The 20,745-nt window shown below is 33.9% G+C and overlaps 1 protein-coding gene across 1 annotated transcript in view; it reads right to left on the bottom strand.

Annotated features, from left to right (window-relative positions):
- LOC115218293 (uncharacterized protein K02A2.6-like) overlaps positions 1–20,520 on the bottom strand; it is a 35,341-nt gene extending 14,821 nt beyond the window's left edge. Inside the window, exons 1-3 of the mRNA XM_029788045.1 lie at positions 20,059–20,520; positions 3,862–3,927; positions 3,665–3,698 (exon numbers count right to left, since the gene is read on the bottom strand). Coding sequence (XP_029643905.1) covers positions 3,665–3,698; positions 3,862–3,927; positions 20,059–20,520 — 562 coding nt within the window. The remainder of the gene's footprint in view (positions 1–3,664; positions 3,699–3,861; positions 3,928–20,058) is intronic.
- Between the last annotated feature and the right edge of the window lie 225 nt (positions 20,521–20,745).

Genomic DNA, 20,745 nt, shown 5'->3' with positions numbered 1-20,745 from the left:
TAATGAGTAGAATTATTTCTTTCAGCCATAAGTATACATTCCGCGTTTTGGACTCCATTATTTGCCTTACATCATAAACATTAGTAATGGGAATGAAGGTGGGGTTGTGTTGAGCAACGTAAGTTAAAAGGAGTCGATATAGTTGTTGATGAAGCTAATTACTCTTTATAATGTTTTATAGCTTGTTTTGTGGCTTATGCTGTATACAGTCTTTGTGGCTTATGCTGTCTTTGGTTCATTGTCTTTACTTTCCCATTTAGTTAATTGATGCCCAGTTTATTTTTGCTTTGTATAATGATTTTATGTTAAGTATGTAAGTATTTTTTTTTATCAGGTTGACGATTTCAGTTCTGTAATCTGAGTTGCTATTTTTTTATGTTGGAAGTATTTAGTTGATGGTTAATCCCAGGTCAACTTTGATTGGATATACACATGATCAAATATTTTCTAGGGGAGATAAGTATTTATTTGTTGGTGATTTTATTTTAGATACTTGCAATTATAGCGTATTGGTATGATCAGTTATCATTTAAATGTCATTTGTAATTTCTATATATACAGTATTGACTCCACCATAGTTTTGGCTCGTATTTAAAGATTTGGAGCATTACTTCAGTATTAATGTGCAAAATTAATTTATTAGTTCCAACAATGTTGAGATCTGTTAGCATTCTCTGCTAAAAGTATGTTCGAATATTTAGTGTTATGGTATGTGGTATATACTGATCAATGTTATTAGTACTTTATGGGATGTACTTGGGTTTCAGTATGTATTCTATTATTATTATTGTTATTTTTACTGTTGTTGTTGTCGAAATTTTGGCTGTCATTATAGTTTGAGTTAGGGACCTTCAATATGAAAATAATGGTGGCAGTTATGGTTTTTGATTTTGCAATTTGTTGTTAATGGAGGTATGTTTGAATGTTAGTGCTTTTTATTTTATCTATATAACAGAGTTTTAAAGTAACGTACTTTTGCTTTTCCAAAGTTTCCTTTGACTATTTTCTTCTCAGTTGTTGGCTCTGAAATTTTTTTATGCATTTCATGTTGTTGATCTACTCACGTTTCTCTTGTAACTTCTCTTTTCTTTTCTTTTTTTATTGCATCTTTCTTCCAGATTAATATATATTCAGGATTGCATTGTTTAGTACGTCTTCTTTTTAAGACTGTAAGGTGTTATTTGAGGCAGATTTAGCTGTTAATTTTAGTATGTTGCTTATTTGCTTTTTTTTTTTCTTGCTTAAAAAGAAAGTGCTTTTCTTGGATTTAACAGTCATGAAACAAAATGATAAAGCCTCATAAAAAGCAAAATATGTCTAGACCAGAGAAATACAATAATGTACTGTGATTTAATCCAACTTTCAAAAGGAAATTCAGTTGCCTTAGGCTTGTGATAGAGAATAACAATTAGAAAACACAGTATGCTAATAGTAAATAAGAAGCAGAAAATATTTTTAAGGAATATTCCTTTATACAAACGTTGGCAAAGCAGACAAAATAATCATGCTATATATACTAAAATATATACTTAAAAACGAATTGTTGAAAGCTATTTAATATTAATCTAAGTAAACTGGAAGCATTTTCTTTTGACAATATCAGAAATAGTTTTGCAATATTAGTACTTTTGTCTGTCATAAAAATTTACAAATATAAAGTGTTAAACCTAGATGGTAGTGGTGATTTATTTTGATGCTAGCTTTAGTACAGCTGTAAAAGAAATGTTGCTATTGTTGTTGCTTATGTTTTTGATGATAGCTGATGATGATGATGATCTATTTATTTGGAACACTTGCAAGAAAGAAAAACAATAGTATAATAATGACTTGTCATAAGAAATTGTTATAAACAATTGACACCTAACATTTCTTAAAAAAATATGTTTATCGATTCAAGAAATTATTTCAACTTGTAGAATTACAATAGTAAATTAAGGAGAAAATAGAGTAATCCCTTGCTGCAAGGGATTCAATAAGAATCATTGTGGGCTAAATTTCACTTTTTACTCAATTTTAACATGCAATATATCATTGATATAATTGCTGTAGCTATTATACATAAATTTGCTTGATTTTCATTCTCATTCCTTTTAGTTTACAGAGAAAAGAATATAATGTAGAAATGAAGATCTGCAGGAAAGAATAGTGTCTCTCTAAGTGGCAAAATAAAGTAAGTGTTTTGGTAAAGTTTTGCATCAATGCATAGAGAATAGGACTAAACCAATCTGCTATTTCATAAATGATTCAAAGGAAGTGAGGCAGTGCCCATGTTCTTTACAGAGCCTTCTAAGTTTATGGGTATGAAGTGGCTTATGTTTCGTTCAGACTTCTGTAAGTTGGTGTGTTTAGGTAAAATGTAGAAAGAGAGAGAATTCCAAGGTTTGCATCATTGGGGACAAATGATATGAAAAGTGATACAGGGTAAAAATGAAACTAGGAAGATATTTTTTTTGTGCTCGATAGGTCTAGGCAGATGGTTATGTTGTTTGAATGGAAAAGAGATATTGAAATAGAGGTGAAAGTTACAGAGATGCATTAATGCATTTGTATGCCACTATTGTAATTGAGTAAATTTTAACTAATTATTTTAAAAGTCATCTTTTGGCTGCCATATAAAATTCTTTACATATGTAGCAGCAGCACTGCCTCAGATACCTTAGCAGCATTCTTGAGTTTTAATAGAAGATAAGCAACTGGTCATGGATGAAGTGATTTTTGGTTTGCAAGGAAAGACTTTATCATGAGGATGAAGTTTTGGTGATGTTATATATGTAAGCCACCATCAAAGATGAAAAGAAAATAATGTCTTTTGGAGCTTTAATGACTTGATGTTCACATGTAAGAAGATAGTGACAATATCTTTGTCATGGTGAATGATAATCGGTTGTCTTGATACAATTGAACGATGTTGTCATTGTTGATTATCCCCACATCAAAGTTTATTGAGCAGATTTAAGATCAAACGGAGTCTGATTACTCACACCATCCTATCTTTTTTTTTCTGACATGATGCATTGTCCAGTGTCTCTCTTTTAAGATGATGGGGGTGTGATCTGAAAGAGATTTGGTCTCTAGTTCTTTCTAATAGACTGGAAAATTACACAGGGGCTTTCTTTTTGGCTCATTCTCTTCAGTAAATTATGTTGTTTGAGAATCCAGCTCATGGGGAAAATGTAAGTTTGTTTAAGGGTATCTGAAGTGAGATTTTGAGTTGATGATTTCTGTTTACAGTGAGGTAAAAAGTTAATGTGGTTTCATTTGCATAGAAATGTGTGTTATTAGAGGTGACTGAAAAAAATACATTAGTGTACAGTGAGAAGAATGTGGGAAATATAACTGAAATTTTAGGTACACCAGAGTTGATACATTGGTTTGGAGATAATTCTATCAGGAAACTACAAGAAGTTTACAATCCCAGTGTCAAGCATAAGGTGGAGGCTATTAACAGATTATTTTACCAGGCATATCAAAAATATTACAGATGTCAAGTGCAGCAAAATGACTTCTTTCGAAGTCTCAAGTACCAGTGATCTCTTGTGTATGAAGTAGAAGAAAAAGTATTTTGTAGATTTGGATCTATGGTTATATTACACAAAGTCTCTATTGAGACAAAAACTTAAGGAAATAGGGTTGTAAATGGTAGAGTCAGAGTTTTTTTTCTTACCTTTCTTTGGAACAGCACTTACTGATTCATGCTTCTATATGAAAAAAAATATATTTAGTATGCTTAGTCAAATATGACCGAAAATGACGTTTGTATAGTTGGTTTAACAAAAGACTGTGTCTTCTGAGATTCATGAAACTGCATAAGTTTAAGCATGTTAGCAAATGTAGTTTAAAAGTAAAAGTTGTCTTACTGACTGTGCCTTTATAGGATAAGTGAGTTTTTGTTAGGTTTGGTATGATAGATACTTCATGAGAGTATATCTAGAATTGAATTTAAAAAGAAAAAACATTTTCTCAATATGACAAGCAAATACTTATAATTTTGTAAAGATTCCTGCTAAAGTATGCATTTTAATTGTAAGGTAATAACTACTTCAAACTTGAAAAAAAATCCAATATGCTTTGTCAAAAGAAGGCTTAAGAAATCAAATTTTCCAAATTTCTGTTTTCCATAGAATTGTCATTCTTCAATGTTACAGACTAATTATTAAGAATCATTACTACAATAAAAATGTTTCTGACAAGAATTGAGGTACTGAATATAATTATAAACAAATAAAACATGCTCATATGAAGAAAATGTTATTTGAGAAAGTTGCAGTATATTTGTATCTGTGTAACTTGGAACTTCAATTCTTTTGTTAAAGAAGATAGTTGAAATATGTTCTTAGAAAGACATATTTTAAATATTTTGTTTTCGTTTCCACAATTTTATACCTAAAACACACGTTGATTGAAATAACTATACTGTTTTTGCCGAAAGATACTGATTTTGGCAAATTCAAATATAATTCTTTCTTTTTGCTTTATGGGAAGAAATTTTTAGATGTTAGTTATGTTTTTGTTTTCTATAAAATACAATTTGCTGATGCTATGATGCACAAATACACAAAAGCATATATTAAAGAAACAGAGAAAAAACAGAGAAAATAAAAAAACCAAATCAAATGAATATAATACATCAGATCAGCTCCTCATAATCATTAGACCAAGAAAGAAGGAAATCATCTCATGCATAAAATTGTGTCATAAACATTATTCCTGATAGCTTCCATTCTTCATTGATACTCTTCATCATCTTCATTTATGAAGCAGCAATCCTTGAAAATAATCCATCAGCCCATCCCAATGCACTGCTGCTTTCTTCAGCTTTCTCTTCACTCTCCCAATTAGGTCCTGTCACCTCCTGCCTGCTCCGTTGAGTTGAATCTGATTAGCAATTGATTTTTAAAAATTTATTTTCATCCTGTTAAAATGAAAAGCAGGCTATTAAAATTCATGGTTTAATTGTTTCTTTTACTCTGCTTTCATCTAATCATTTTCTTTTTGGTGAAAAACTTAAAATTTAGCAGAATCGTCAGTAATATGAGGACTTATTTTAGTGCATGTTGCATATTTCTTTAATAACATTTTCTTCGTGTAGGCATGTTGCCTTTGTTTATAATTAAAGTCAGTTTTTCATTTCTGGTTAGCAACACATCTTATTGCAGTAGTAATTCCATAAACAACAGAAATTTGGAAATCTTGGTGGCTTAGGCTTTCTTTTGAGAAAAAGATTGGTTTTCCTCTAATTTTGTAATAGTAATTATCTCATTATAATATCCAGCCTCTTTAATCAACTTAGGCAATTACTTTTAAAATTTAAATACATACTTAATCAAGAAGCTTCATAAAATAATAATTATTTGTTAGTCATACTGAGAAAATATTAAGGTTTATGATTTCTTTCCAAATATATCTATTAAATTTCAGTGTGTGAGAATTAAGATTACTATAATAAATGACCATAGCTCATAAGCTTCTGTCTTGCATTCTATATTAAACTGTAACAAGTTGGACTGCAATCAGAAATTTCAATGTCTTCTAAGACTTGTAATATAAAGAACTTTCCTAAATATAGAATAATTTGCTCTCAGTTACTTCTCTGTGAAGTTGTGTGGCCAAGTAGTTAAGGTGTCCACCTCACAATCATGATTTTAACTCCTGAACAGAACAGCACATTATGTCTTTGAGGAAGGCACTTCATTCCACATTCTCCAGTCTATTCAGCTTTAAAGGAATATTAGCTGGTTATTTATGTAGACTTTATCCTTAAGAAGTTGGCCCATTAGTAGTCATTGTTAATTTCATTTTATAACAATCAAATTGATGTGGGCTTGAACCACTCAAACTTTTGACTGTTAGACTTCCGTGCCAGCAGTCGTGTTGTTTGTGTGTTTATATCAACAATGTGTTGTGATATGAATGCTGCTTACATGATTAACAAGTCTATCTTTGTGAAGACTTTTGTTATAAATACATGGTGAGCTTCAAAAGTATTATATTAGTATGTCAATTTAACAGTTGGGCTAATAAAGTTTACAACTGTCGATTTACAATCAAGCTTTTTGACTGCTTTGGTCTTTTATTTTTATTGGTAATTTAGTTTTATTCTTAGGTTTACATGTATGCTTGTGGTGAGTTATAAGGTTTTGGTGTTTTTGAAGTATATTACTAATTATTGTTTATTGTTTGTTGTGATGCATTTTTGTTTTTGTTTTTTATTAAGTGTGTGATTATGGGTTCGGCTGTTCAATAGCTGTTATTAAGTTAATTTATATAAATTGTACATGCAACATGTGTACTTTCAGTGAGTGTTCTCTCTAATGTATACGTGATGTAGAAACTAAAATTCAAATGTTAATGAAGTCAAACGTTTTGGCGGTAAACTCTACATAAATTCATCTACTATAAAAGAGGCAATATAAAAGCCAAATGCATTTTATATCCCGATGATATTATAGTAAAATTCTGGAAACGTTGATTATGGATCTACGAGCTTTTTGTTGTTCCATACAGACTACGGAAAGTTTTATGGATATACAAAAATCTTTAATATTACACTATGATGTCTTTTCTGGTGCAAATGGAGGTTATGTGTATAGTACAAAAAAAAATGAGGGGCTGGGAGTGAGGACAATGCTCCTCAAGTGTTTTGATGCAAACGACTTGACTTTCTGTAATAGGAATTTCAGAAAGCTGGCCAACCACCTGCTCACCTATAAATCAATGGATCGCATACACTTTTATATATAACCACAAGGCCATTGTACCTTGTCCCTGTTTTTGTCTTCACACATTTGATCATTCCAATTTTCCCTTCTGATAAAATGGATTCGTTCCATGGTCAAGTGGCCCATCTACTATAATTACAACCTGCATGGATTGTTGGGGGACACTTGGGTCTGAAGATACACAGATATTTACTGAGACTGTGATAGACACAGAGCTTTCTGGATGATTAACAGGTGAGACAAACTTGTGGAGAAATGCTTGAGAAAGGCATTTCCCCATTGCTTGTCTCTTTGATGGAGATATAGACTCTAATTAATTTAAGATCAAATTGGGCACCTGGTATCTGGAATATTGTCAGACACTCACACCCCTCTATGAATTAACTGGGGAAATTCCTCCTTTAGCATTCTGTTGAGGACTAAGCACCACAATATTCTTCAAAACAATCTAGGCATCAATGAGAATGAACTGGCTGATCTGCTCCATGAATAGTTCTGCTCAGGAGCTATAGGAAACTTCCAAAAATCTATACTCTGACAATGCAACCGAGGTGGAGCTGATGCTTGTTTGAGATAAATTCTACAGGCACGGAAGTATCACCAGCTGGAACTTTTTGAAATGCACACAGAGCAACGACCTTTCTGTTCACACTGTTCTGACACATGGTCTTATAGAGAACAGCTGTTGTCGTGCATTGAATGGGTTTGGTTCATCGTGCAGATTGGTCAACTACCTTAGTTTACGTATGAAGCGTAATTTTGCATTCTGCCAACTATAGAGAAAGCGTTTGAGTTTCGGTTGTGACTGAAGGGCACAAGGACAGACACTTTTTTCAACCAAGCCCTTTTTGACATTTTCGAATTCATCCAGTTTTAGCATAAACCTCCATTTTGCAACCTGTCTCTATAATGTTCCCTAATTCATCGCCTTTGTTGTAATATCAAAGTAAAAGATCGTCATGATTCGTCACCATCCTCCTCCCCATCATTATTACCAGCTGATTTTGCTGTTGCCAGTTGTTTTTACACTTAACTTTCGGATTTTTTTTCTCTGAACCCTCAACATAAAGAGGCAGGAATATATTACTTCTGCTTGTTTTCCTCGCACAGGGAAAAATACATAAATTTGCGAAACGAAATTTTTCTTCTACTCATAAATTATCATAGCTACTCAATGCAGAAATGGCCAACAAAACACAAACTAAAGCAAGTACATTTTTATAGACTTCATTTCATGTTTCATTGTGACAACTTGTTTTTGAGATCTGAATAAGAAGACAGGCAATATTGACAAGCAAGTTAATGGACAAACCAGCAAGTAGCTATCAACAGGAATTGCGATGACGATGCTCTTTTTTAACTTATTTCGTTAACTGCGTAGACAGTGAAGGAACAAATGGTTTTTAGTTATTAAAATTTGAGAATAAGTTTTTCAAGATAGAAATATAATAATACTTTAGATTATTAAATTATTCACAATGTTTTACAAAGCAAAGGTAGCAACAAACTGACAATATGTGTAAAATATATGTAAACAGTAATAAAGGCATCTACATTTCCCTTTGAAATAGGTTGGTGAAGGCAAGAATAAATGCTGGCAGCATTGCCTCGTATGATGGCTAGCGAAATTCTTTAAGGCCATTTCCTAATTGTCACAATAAGGCAAAGTCGATTTCATGAAACGTCCACAACATCCAATACTTATAATCGTTATTTATTTCCCTAATAATTTGACAGGACTCCTAAGAACAACTCCATTGTAATCATGACCTGAATCAAAAGAATCCACCACTGTGACATTCTAAAAATACCAGTGTCCCAAACTTCGAAATTACATCATTTGATCTTCTTACATAATTATGAATATCAACTGATTTTCTCCAAAACAGGTGAGGTAAATTCCCACTTTATTATCTATGTGACATTATGTGTCTCGGAAACCTATCAACGTTTAAGTGACAGAATCACCTACGTAATCCAAAGCCAACCATGGGTTTTCCTGCAATTAAATTTGCATGGTGTACAAATATCAGCACCCACTCATAATAACAGTTTGATTCTTCACTCATTGGTAATCATAAATTATTAATGTCAGCAACTGACCGGTCATTGATCCTCATAGATGAGTGATTGTCCTTACTTGGCCAATAGAGGACTCTATTGGTTATAATTCCATAACAAACTGTCATTATAGCCATTATATGAAGCAATGTAGCCAGAATTTTCTTTTATACTCACCAATCTTATCAAGATACCACCCCACTGTTATAGTCAGGCTGTATCTGAATATACTTCCTTACAAATATGTTCACTCTCTTAAAATCACCTTCAACTCCATGAAGGAATTAAAATTTCTTTTTAGTGAAGGCAAGGATTTCAGTTCATTAGAGATAAAGATGCATAGGAGGTTGTCAAAAAAGAAGGCAATGAAAAGGTTTTAGAGCAATATAAACTCAAACCAATATCATTAAATGCTAAAGAGATTATGGGCTGTAAATAATAAAGAGAAAACAAATTCAATTATCAGTAGAGTACACGTATTTCACAAAAAAATTTATGACAGGAAGTAACATTATTTTAAATAAGTTAAACAGTGTGAATAACAACAAAATATTTGCCTGTCAAAAGAATTACTAGAAAAATTGTACTGAGCGATAAAAAAAAATAGTTCCAACATTTTTTCTTTAAAGAGGTTTCTAGTAAAGAACTTTGCAACATTAATTACTTGTGTGACAACGATAAGTACATCACTACACAAGTCCCTTATCAAATGTAGTCATGAAATTATTCCAACTCACAAATACCAAGCTCCTTTCAACTCACAAAGCGTTTAGTTAATTATTCGTGTTTAGAGAATACAATTTCTTAGACCCAACCAACCTGTAACTATTGGAATTTGTGTGAATATCTTCTCAATGAATCCCACCTCTCGAAAGAATTGTACACTGTACTACCATACGGCATTGAAAGGAACTATATGTGAACTATATATCCAGATGGCATTGAAAGGAACTATATGTGATTGTCAGTGAACACTTTGAAGAGGCGTTTTGTTTTTCCAATATCCTCCTTCATTTGTCCTTGTAACAATTTGTCTGGAAACTCTGGGCTCACCATGTAACATCATTGACATGACCATACCATACTTTAACAATGGTACAGAATTGTAGTATTTTCTAATAGTAAAGTTTCAGATCCTGAAGCAACCTGTAACATCTCTAAATCAGGGACTGGAGTTATTGTCTAATTATCACCACCGGGTGAGGTCTCAATCCTAACTATTCTTATGTAATTAGCATTTATGAAGATAACAACTCTGAGGTGCTTCCCCCACAAGGCACAAAAGGATAAGAACAGTGTCTCTGAAGAGTGGAACAAGTTCCATCATGTCACCGCACTTGACCAATGGGAATCGACCTTACAACAACAGACACATCTCCTGCCTTTTCATATTCCCAATATCGTCTGAAGACTGACGAGCAGATACCTGATGTGAATACAGATGGAGAAACATTGAGTAACCATGGATTGAATCACTGACTCTTCACCTTGTATGGAGTGTTCTTTTCTTTCTTTTTGAGCACAAACGTGAATATACATGTTTGCGTATATATATATATATATATATATATATATATATATATATATATTCATATACACACATACATACCTGCACACATAGATACGTACATATATATATATATATATATATATATATATATATATATATATATACACACACATGTATATATATGTGTATATATGTATATATATATACATACACATCGCTGGTCACAATGCCTTCGCATTGTTTTAGCCTTCAAATGACGCCACCCCGCTGGCTAATCGAACAGGCCAACAGAAGAAAGAGTGGTGAAAGAGTACAGCAGGGATCACCACCCCCACTGGAGCATTGTGGAGCTTTTAGGTGTTTTCGCTCAATAAACACTCACAACACCCGGTCTTGGAATCGAAACTGCGATCCTACGACCGCGAGTCCGCTGCCCTAACCACTGGGCCATTGCGCTGCATTGTGACCAGCGATGTGTAACAACATCTGATGGTCTGGTCGGTCACGTGATATATATACACATACATATTACACACACACACATATATATATACATACACACACACATATATATATATATATATTATATATATATATATATATATTATATATATATATATACACACACATGTATATATATGTGTATATATGTATATATATATACATACACATCGCTGGTCACAATGCCTTCGCATTGTTTTAGCCTTCAAATGACGCCACCCCGCTGGCTAATCGAACAGGCCAACAGAAGAAAGAGTGGTGAAAGAGTACAGCAGGGATCACCACCCCCACTGGAGCATTGTGGAGCTTTTAGGTGTTTTCGCTCAATAAACACTCACAACACCCGGTCTTGGAATCGAAACTGCGATCCTACGACCGCGAGTCCGCTGCCCTAACCACTGGGCCATTGCGCTGCATTGTGACCAGCGATGTGTAACAACATCTGATGGTCTGGTCGGTCACGTGATATATATACACATACATATTACACACACACACATATATATATACATACACACACACATATATATATATATATATATATATATATACATCTATACATATACATAAATACAAAATAATCCTAAATACACCAGCATGTCTCATTTTTTCTATCAAAAACTCTTTCTTGCATGCATACATACACATGCATTTATTCACAACATGTATATACATCAACATTTCCCAATCTTTTAACTCTGTCGTTTTTTTTTTGGTGGGGGGAAACTGACCCACCCCCTCTCACCTGTTTTTCTCATCTGTTTTTCAGTACTTGAGAGGGTTTGTAAATTTATCTATTGTATTTTCTTTTTCTCTCACTATCTTTCTCTCGGTTACATACTCACTCTTTCCACCCCCACCCCCACCTCACTAACTCAGTTCCTTTGTATTTCTTTGTTACTCACATTCTCTATCCTCTTCATGAAAGCATGCTACAGGAAAATAAATTCAACGGATGCAACGACTGCAACAACAACAACAACAACAACAGTGCCAGTAACAAAAACTATAACAATAATGACTGTAAACAATAACAAACAAGAATAGCACCAAGGACAAACATTCGAAAATAATTGTTTCTTCGTTGTTTATGCCCAGCTCTTCTCCATCAATATTTTCTTTGTTTCTTTTTTTCTCATTCGCATTTTGTAATTTTTTTTTTTTGCTCAGATTTTGTCTCTTCTGGTTTGTTATTGATTAATATTTGCATGTTGACAAGTATGTTTTATTATGTTGACGTTGTCTTTTCTCCTTTTCTTTATTATTATATTTTTTTAATGGAAATTTATCATATTCCTAAGGGAGCATATATGTCCTGGATGAGAAATCATGGATCACTTCCAGATATATTTTATATCCTTTCCAACTCTCCGGTTCCTTTATTGTACATGTTCGAACAATTTATGAGCAGGATGTGGAGGCATGTTCTGTGAAACCTGCCAAGAATTCCAAAACCAGATGTAATTTACCATGTGAAAATAATACTAATAATCTGTTCTTTATTGGCCACAAGGACCCATACACACAATGCAAAGTATGGCATAAAACAGAAGCTACAAACTGTGGATATGGATATGTGTGTGTATGTGCAATGGAGGTGGATCAAAAGATCAATAAAATATAACAAGTAAACACATTTGTACATAAACACAGCTGCATACCACACACAGATTGGTAGTAAGATTACACTAAAGAAAAATAGGGGCATATTAATATTTCGACTAACTTCCACTCTGTCACTTTCCCCAGACTGAATGCTCCAAGCTAGTTCTTTAGTGCCATCAGCATATTCAACCCGCTAGGTCTCACATATCTTCTGTAGAATACACCTTTAGTTATCAATAGATGTTAACTTTGGTCTCACCAAGCACCTATTTTCCCACTCTTGATAATGTTCTTTTATCTATTTAATTTTAATGTGGTATTAGAATTGGTAAACAGTTATTTAACATTTGGTGGGCTGCGTATCACATTCATGATGATCACACTGACATGAGATTAGTTCTCATACATTCTTATTAACCTGGAACATTGCACTGACACACATAAACACATGTGGTTGGCGTTAGGAAGGGCATCCAGCTGTAGAAACACTGCCAGATCTGACTGGCCTGGCGCAGCCTTTGGGCTTCCCAGACCCCAGTTGAACCGTCCAACCCATGCTAGCATGGAAAGCGGACGTTAAACTATGATGATGATATACATGTACAGAGTAGATGAAACAGGGACAACTGAAGGAGGGGAATATTTTTTATGTTGTATGTCTTGTTTCTCTGTTTTTTTTCGTTGTTTGAAAAAAGTTTGTTTCTATGTTTTTGTTTCTCATTGTGTTCAACGTTTTTTTTTATGTCCTGTACCCATATATGCATGTGTATATATATATATATATATATGATTTTGATTTTTCCAGTTTCAGCTAATGAGCTGCGGCCATGCTGGGGCACCGCCATATATTTATATATATATATATATATATATATGCATACATATATATATATACATACATATATATATATACATACATATATATGTAGGTATGTAGATATATGTATGTATGTATATATGCATATATTTATATATTATTTTCGCCATGATAGATCGGTAGCCACTACACACATTTTTTTCTCTCCTTGTTTCCTTCTGTGGAAGAGCGTAAGCTCAAAAAGTTAAAGACGTTTTCAATTCCCGAGCATTATACTAATACATCTGTTTGTTTTCTACAGCACCTGCCTTTGTCTTTTGTTTTTTCCGTGAATTCTCCCTATATATATGTATGTATGTATGCAGTTGAGCTGAATAAAAAGAACACCATTCAAGAGATACCGACTGGAATAAGTACAAAATTTCATTGCATTATATGTTAAATATGAATTCAGTGGACGTTCATAATCATTGAAAGCAAATTAAATAGCAAAAATAGGAACACCTTATTCCAAAGGGACTGACATAGCTTAGAGGAGCACCTCAGGTCATTCCTTCAAGATATACAAACAATCAGGCTTTCATAACGCTTAATAGAGTTTCTAGACTGTTCAGTCAAGCTATTTGACAGAAAGATTCCAGCTCACTTGGTCACACATTAGTCTATCTGATTACCTGAGCCATGTTTGCAAAGGAGTTAATGCCTTTTATGGCAATACAAGTTTTCATAACAGGCTTTGTCTTTTATGGCAGTATGGTAATACACGGTCCTGAGCTTGATGGTTCAAAATTCAGAAGGAGCCTTGTTACACAGCACAATATTTGTTTTAGCTTCTTTCACTTCTTTTCTTCATTCAAATAAGCTAAGACTATCTTTTTGGAATCCAGGTAGAACAGGGTAGACTCTTTTCACTAGGGATTTCGAGCTTCCAGTACTAATTTTGTCAGGATTCAGTTTTGTCCCTTTTTTCTTATTTCATCGTCACTATTTTATTGCTTCCCATTATGCTTCAGTTTTCATTTTCCTCCCATTAGCGCAAGTATATGGAGACTCTGGCTGGTATTATGCTGGAATACAAATTCCTCAGCTTCTTGGTGCTTGACTTCGTCGGACTATGCTGCTTGTGCCATTGATGATAAAATGATTTCCTTTGCTTTAACCCGCTTTAATTAATCTTGGAACTAATGTCAGTAGTTTTCTGGAAAAAGAGCTTGTAGCACCCTTAATCATAGTTATAAGTCCAGAATAGCTTTATGGTATTCAGGGGTGGAGGGTTTCAAGATCTGGATGTTCATACGACTTCTAACAGATCATATCTTACAAGACAAATACCCACTCAGTATCTATTCATACTGATGTGTATGGAACAGCATGGTGTAGTTAATACAAGCTGAAGCTCAATACGATTACAATATCTTTACGAATTACTGAGGCCTGAACCAGTTGGTATGTGTGTAGAGTATCGGCCACTTTTGCTTTCTCGATCTGTTCCTGATTTTTGAAACTAAGCACAGGCATTCATATATCCTATTCCAGAACAGAAGCGTACTTCAGGGTTTTTTCTGCTTTTTCTGAGTTATGTCACTTTTCTTAAGATCCTTTTCTTAAATAAGGAGATGCTTAAATGGGAAGCAATTTTTCACTCTTTTCTTGTTGCTAGGCATATGTACACATCCTTCTTTCTTGCCTTTTCCTGGATAAACACACTGAGTAAGGAAGCACTATCATTTACAACATATTGTTTTCCTGGATAAATTTTGTGTGTTTTCAAATCTAAATTGTATTTATTCCTAATGCAGTTTGTTTTCTTTGTTCCAAATTTTATTAGAAAGTGTCTAAGTTTTCTGTCTTTAACTCTCTGGAATGGGGATAACTGAGGAATCAGTACCGTCACGACTTCTTTTTGTTATATTTAAGGCAGAAATTTTGCAGCATATATTTTTTGCAAATGTCAAAAATCTATAACTTTTTAATGCGTAAAGTCAGAACTCCTGCTTAGCCGGTATATAGGGTAATGTTCAAATGTTACAGAATTCCTGGTAGCGAAAGTTCCTTTCTTCACAAAAAACTCTTTTTGCTTTCAATATGTTAATCCTAGAAGAGAACAGAGCTCTCTGGCATCTGACTCTTTTTCTCGAACAACAGTAAAAATAATAACTATATTTCTCTGCAATAGAACTACATGATGGAATATAAAACAGATAAAACTCTGAAGCATTATTGTTTGCTGTTACTTCACACTTACATCTGTATTGATCTCATTATGAAATACTCAAGAATTCATATTGTAATTTCAGCTTAAAAGGTGAAAAACAGCCACTTCATCTTTACAAATGGCTTGAAAGTATGTACCAAGAAAAATTCAACCTAGGATGACTAAAAAGATTTCCAGTGCTTGCATCACAATAGAGTCTTGGATTGGTAAGTGTGCTAGTGATATATATTGAAGGAAATAAGATAAAATGATAAAATGAAAAGAAAATGAATGAAAAATACAATAGCTATCTCTCTGATAGCTCAGAGCTTCAATATCGTCAGTTAAAGAAAAAATATTAAGAATAGGAATACAAAAACCTGTAGAGGTCGCACAATCCAAAGGCGTATGTGTACTAGTTGTGCTCAGAAAGAAACATACTATTTAAGGGCCATATACAAAACAAAAAAAGCCGTCAGTCACCAGTAGAATAATCTTCTGCTTCAAATGTAACAAAGAAAAACTGCTCCAGATTTTACAGCCACATAAATATAGTAAAACAAATGTGTCCCTTAAATCGATATAACAGCTGGCAAATTCTAGGAAAAAGGAATGCAAATCACAAGGAAGAAAAGAGGCTTCACAATAACGGTTCATAATATAAAACAGCAAAATGTACCAAAAAAAAATTGAAATTAAATGTAAAAAACAATAAAAATCTGGTGGAAAAAAACATAGAAAGTACCATTAAGAGACGATAAACCTGTCTGTGACAAACATGCATTCATCTGTGACTAATGATCCATAGCCTGAGAATTAAAGTAAAGACCTAGAAACTGAAACAAAAGCATGTATAACAAACAGTTTTGTCCGATCAATATATATTACAGAAATATAACACTTCTTCATATATATATTTAGATCTCAATACACACATACACTTACGCAGCACAGTTAACAAACCTCTACAAAAATAGACTTTAGAATTGATGTTTCAGTACTTTCTTAAGATTTCTACACAGAAATGTATATGACAAATAATAATGAGGTTACAATAATTTATGACAGTCACATATTTTGAAAGGAAGGTATAGTCAATAATATCAAACCCTGTTCTAAATCAGAATGTAGTTTATTAAACCAGGAAGGATGATAGGTAGCAAACCATGCTTCTATTTGAGTAAACAAACATAACAGCAAGGGTGGGCTGAAAAGTTCAAAGGCTGACAATGAAGGAGTCATGCTAGAGCTGTGAAATCTTGCATACATTCATTTCAGCTCTTTATATTAAGAACTGCATTGTTTCTTTCCAGGTAAACTGATATCTGACAGGTCAAAGAATACATCAAATATAACTAGTAGCCACTTCTTTTGAAAATGGATAGAATTTGCATCATGGAATTATCAAAGGCCAGCAGACAAAAGGTTTACCTCACAGACATTTCATGCTGATATGGTTCCAACATTAGGGGATGACACTCCAGCTTTATCAATAGTGCAAAAGCAGGCAGATGAATTTAGGAGGGAATGAGAAAGTGTTGAAGTTAACCCAAAATCTGGATGCCCAGCAAGTGCCATCACCAAAAAAACAAATATTGATCATGTTCACCACATGATGATGGATAACAAGTGATGAACTATTATTCAAATGATCAATGTTATTAGCATATCCCACAAGAGAGTTGAGAATATTCTGCACAATGAACTGGGCATGATGAAAGTTTCTACTTGGTCTTATGAAACCTGATCAAAAGCACCTGAGGTTGATGACATCATGGCTAGATCTAACATTGTTTGAAGCAGATCCAACTGGTTTCCTTGGACGTTTTCTAACCTAGGATGAGTGTTGAGTTCATCACTTTGAGACAGGGACAAAGAGACAATCCATGCAACCCACGCCACCTGCTTCAAAGAAGGCCAAGATCATTTCATCTGCAGGGAAGGTGATGGCTTCAGTGTTTTGGGATGTAGGAGGCATTGTACTTATTGATTATCTTCAAAAGAGCCACACCAACTTACTGGGGCAATTACCAACTTACTGAGGCAGTTACAAAAGGCTATCAGTTCAAAAGCCCAGGAAAATTGATGGAGGGAGTGTTGTGTCATCAGGACTGTGCTTCAGTACACAGATCCTTGGTTTCAATGGCTGTTGTGTGTTACTGTAGCATTGAACTAAGTGATCACCTACCATATTCTCTTGATTTGGCACCATCTGGCTATCATCTGTTCCCCAACATGGAAAAACTTAGCAGGAAACCAGTATCACTGTGAGGTTGACATCATATCTGCAGCAGATGACTTTTTTATCTATAGGCACTGCAACACTGTTGGAAGAAGTATGTGGACTGCAAGTGGGACTATGTTGGAAAATTATCCTCATTTGGTCACATTCTATGACAGTATGTTGGTCAACCTATAACCTTTTCAGCCTACCCTCGTAAATACTGGAAAGGCCTTTTGTCTGCCACTTTTGTTATTTCACATCTTTCTGATCATGATAATAATAAACAATTAGATTTATGCATAAAGCTAATTTTATGCATATATAATAAGTAACCAAATATATTACTGAAGAGGTTAATAATATAAACGTAATCAACCTTATAGGGATGTAATGTTCATTTCAACAAAATTTGAACTTTGAACGCAAGTGATGAAACTGAATACTCTGTGGCATTTCTATCAATAATCTAGAACTTTTAAAAATTGGTTTGGTCAAGAGAACGGAGTTATTGTGTGGCTATCACCGAAAGCTGGGTTTGCAGTGTGGTTGGTGTTTGTGTAAAATTCTTGAAGGTTCAAATACCTTCTGTAATGTTTTGTGACCTTTCAACCCTATATAGAAGTTCACTGTTGTGGAATACTATTTCTTGGTTTTACTTGTCCTACCGTGATTTTTGGGAATCTTGTTTCCTTCCCCACATGAATATACAATTGCATTCTATAATGCTGAGCATACATATTAATGCAAACAAGTAAGCACAATTTCTTCTATACTGAAATTAAAACTACATGATGAATGCTGCAAAACAGTCATAGTCCTATGGAAGTCACATGGATAAATATGTATTCACCTCCAATACCTCTGGATTTTATGATTATATATATATATATATTTCTTTATAACCCACAAGGGGCTAAACATAGAGGGGACAAACAAGGACAATCAAACGGATTAAGTCGTTTACATCGACCCCAGTGCATAACAGGTACTTAATTTATCGACCCTGAAAGGATGAAAGGCAAAGTCGACCTCAGCGGAATTTGAACTCAGAACGTAATGGCGGGCGAAATACGGCTACGCATTTCGCCCGGCGTGCTAACGTTTCTGCCAGCTCGCCTTTGTTATATATATATATGTGTGTGTGTGTGTGTGTGTGTGTAAGTCAATCAAATTCCAACATAGCCCAATTCTCACACTTTGTACTTTTACAATTTTTATAATATTACAAGTACATTCATATTTTTATAGCAATCTTCTGATAAATGTTTGCATAATACCATTAAAAAAGAGCTAATGGGATTTGTAATTGACAACTAAATGAAATGACTGAATTTTTTCTTTAAATACTTTCTGATAGACTCCAGAAAGCTAAGCTTGCAAATACTATTTTAACCAATCAGCATGCGACTTAAACATCATGGTTGTATGAATGCAGTAACACAGATAACATTAACATTCTAACGAATTTGAGCCACTGATAACAGATTTGGCAACAATCAAATATTGAAAAACATCTGATACTACAAACAGTTGTAATTAAGTTCAGGCTCAGGTAATCTGTCAATATTATATAGTTTCTGAACAGAATTAAGTTTAAATTAATATTCTAACTCTCATTGTTGTTGTTGTTGTTGTTGTCGTCGTCATCATTGTTGTTGTTGTAATCCAACGGCGGACTGTTATAAAGTCCACTCCAGTATAGCAGTATTGTAAGACATGACTATCTATGATCGACTACTGCCGACTTCTCGACGTCACAGTATTTGTAACAACTAACACATACCACTCATCACATGGAAGGGGTGTTCCATTATTATTATCATTATACCCATAACATTTTCCCTTTTAAGTTTTCTTTTTTCTTAAGGAGTGTAATTTTATTTCTTTTTATTAGCAATAATTTTTACATCACCCCACCTCCCACTTTTGAGGGGATTTTTTTCATAGTTACAAATTTGATATTTTTTGGTCTGGAATCCACTTCCAGGAACTCTGTATTTTTTCTTTTTCTTTCACTTGTGTATCTGGGTTCAATTATTTGTAGTAGCGTTGGTACTTGTAAAGTATCATATAACCACTCCATTGGTTCTTTCATTCTCTTGCATTCGCTCTCAATGAATCTTTTTTGTTGTTGTTGATTGATGTGTCTCTTGTGTACCTTTTTCTTCCTTTTAGCAAGTCCAGCATTTTTCCTATGCGTTTGGTAATCACGCCATCTTTCCAACTTTGTTTTCCACTCTTATATGTCCTTACAAATATATTTTCACAAATTTTGAAATACCTTGCTGTATTGTTCATTGCAATTTTTCTTTTCTTACCAAGTATTAATTTGTCAAAGACTGATTTTATTTTCCTCGCAAACATCAGCTCTGCTGGTGACATACCTGTTGGTGTGTTTGGATTTGTTATCACTCAGTATACTCTTACGATTTGTTGTAGAACTACCTCATCCATGACTTCTTTATTCGACTTTCTTAGGGCTCTCTTGAACGTATCACCAAAGCATTCTGCTTGTTCATTAGATCTGGAATAGTATGGCACCATAGTTACATGTTCTACAGTGAACATTTTGCAAAACTTTTGAAACCCAAACGACACAAATTGCGTAGGCATATTTTTTTTTACCACAGTTGCTCTGGATGGATCTGGTTCCCATTCGTTTTTATTTATAATCTGACCCAAGTATTTAATTTTTTTCAGAAAGAACTGGCACTTTTCTTCACTCAACTTAAAACCATATTCTCTTACCTTTTCGAATACCCTTTTTACATGTTCTACATGTTGCTTTTGTGATTTGCTTTTTATTAGGATATTGTCAAAATAGGCGACAGCAAAATTACTGCCTACCAGCATTGAATCTATTACTTGTTGAAATGTGGAAGGGACCATTTTTACACCGAAGAGAAGGGACCATTATTACACTCTGAGAGTGGTGGTTCCAAGTACATTACAAAAAGGTGTATTGCAACAATTTCACAACAGACATCCAGGAATGGCAAGGATGAAGGTTCTGATGAGGAGTTATGTCTATTGGCCGTCTATGGACTGAGATATGGAAAACTTGATCAGAACGTGCCGGGGTTGCGTGCTCGCAGCCAAAGACCCTGCTGGTAA

The sequence above is a fragment of the Octopus sinensis genome, linkage group LG1, assembly GCF_006345805.1.
Source record: "Octopus sinensis linkage group LG1, ASM634580v1, whole genome shotgun sequence".
In the NCBI taxonomy this organism is placed as follows: domain Eukaryota; kingdom Metazoa; phylum Mollusca; class Cephalopoda; order Octopoda; family Octopodidae; genus Octopus; species Octopus sinensis.
The sequence above is the reverse complement of the archived record's forward strand: the minus strand, read 5'-3'. Positions and strand labels throughout refer to the sequence as shown.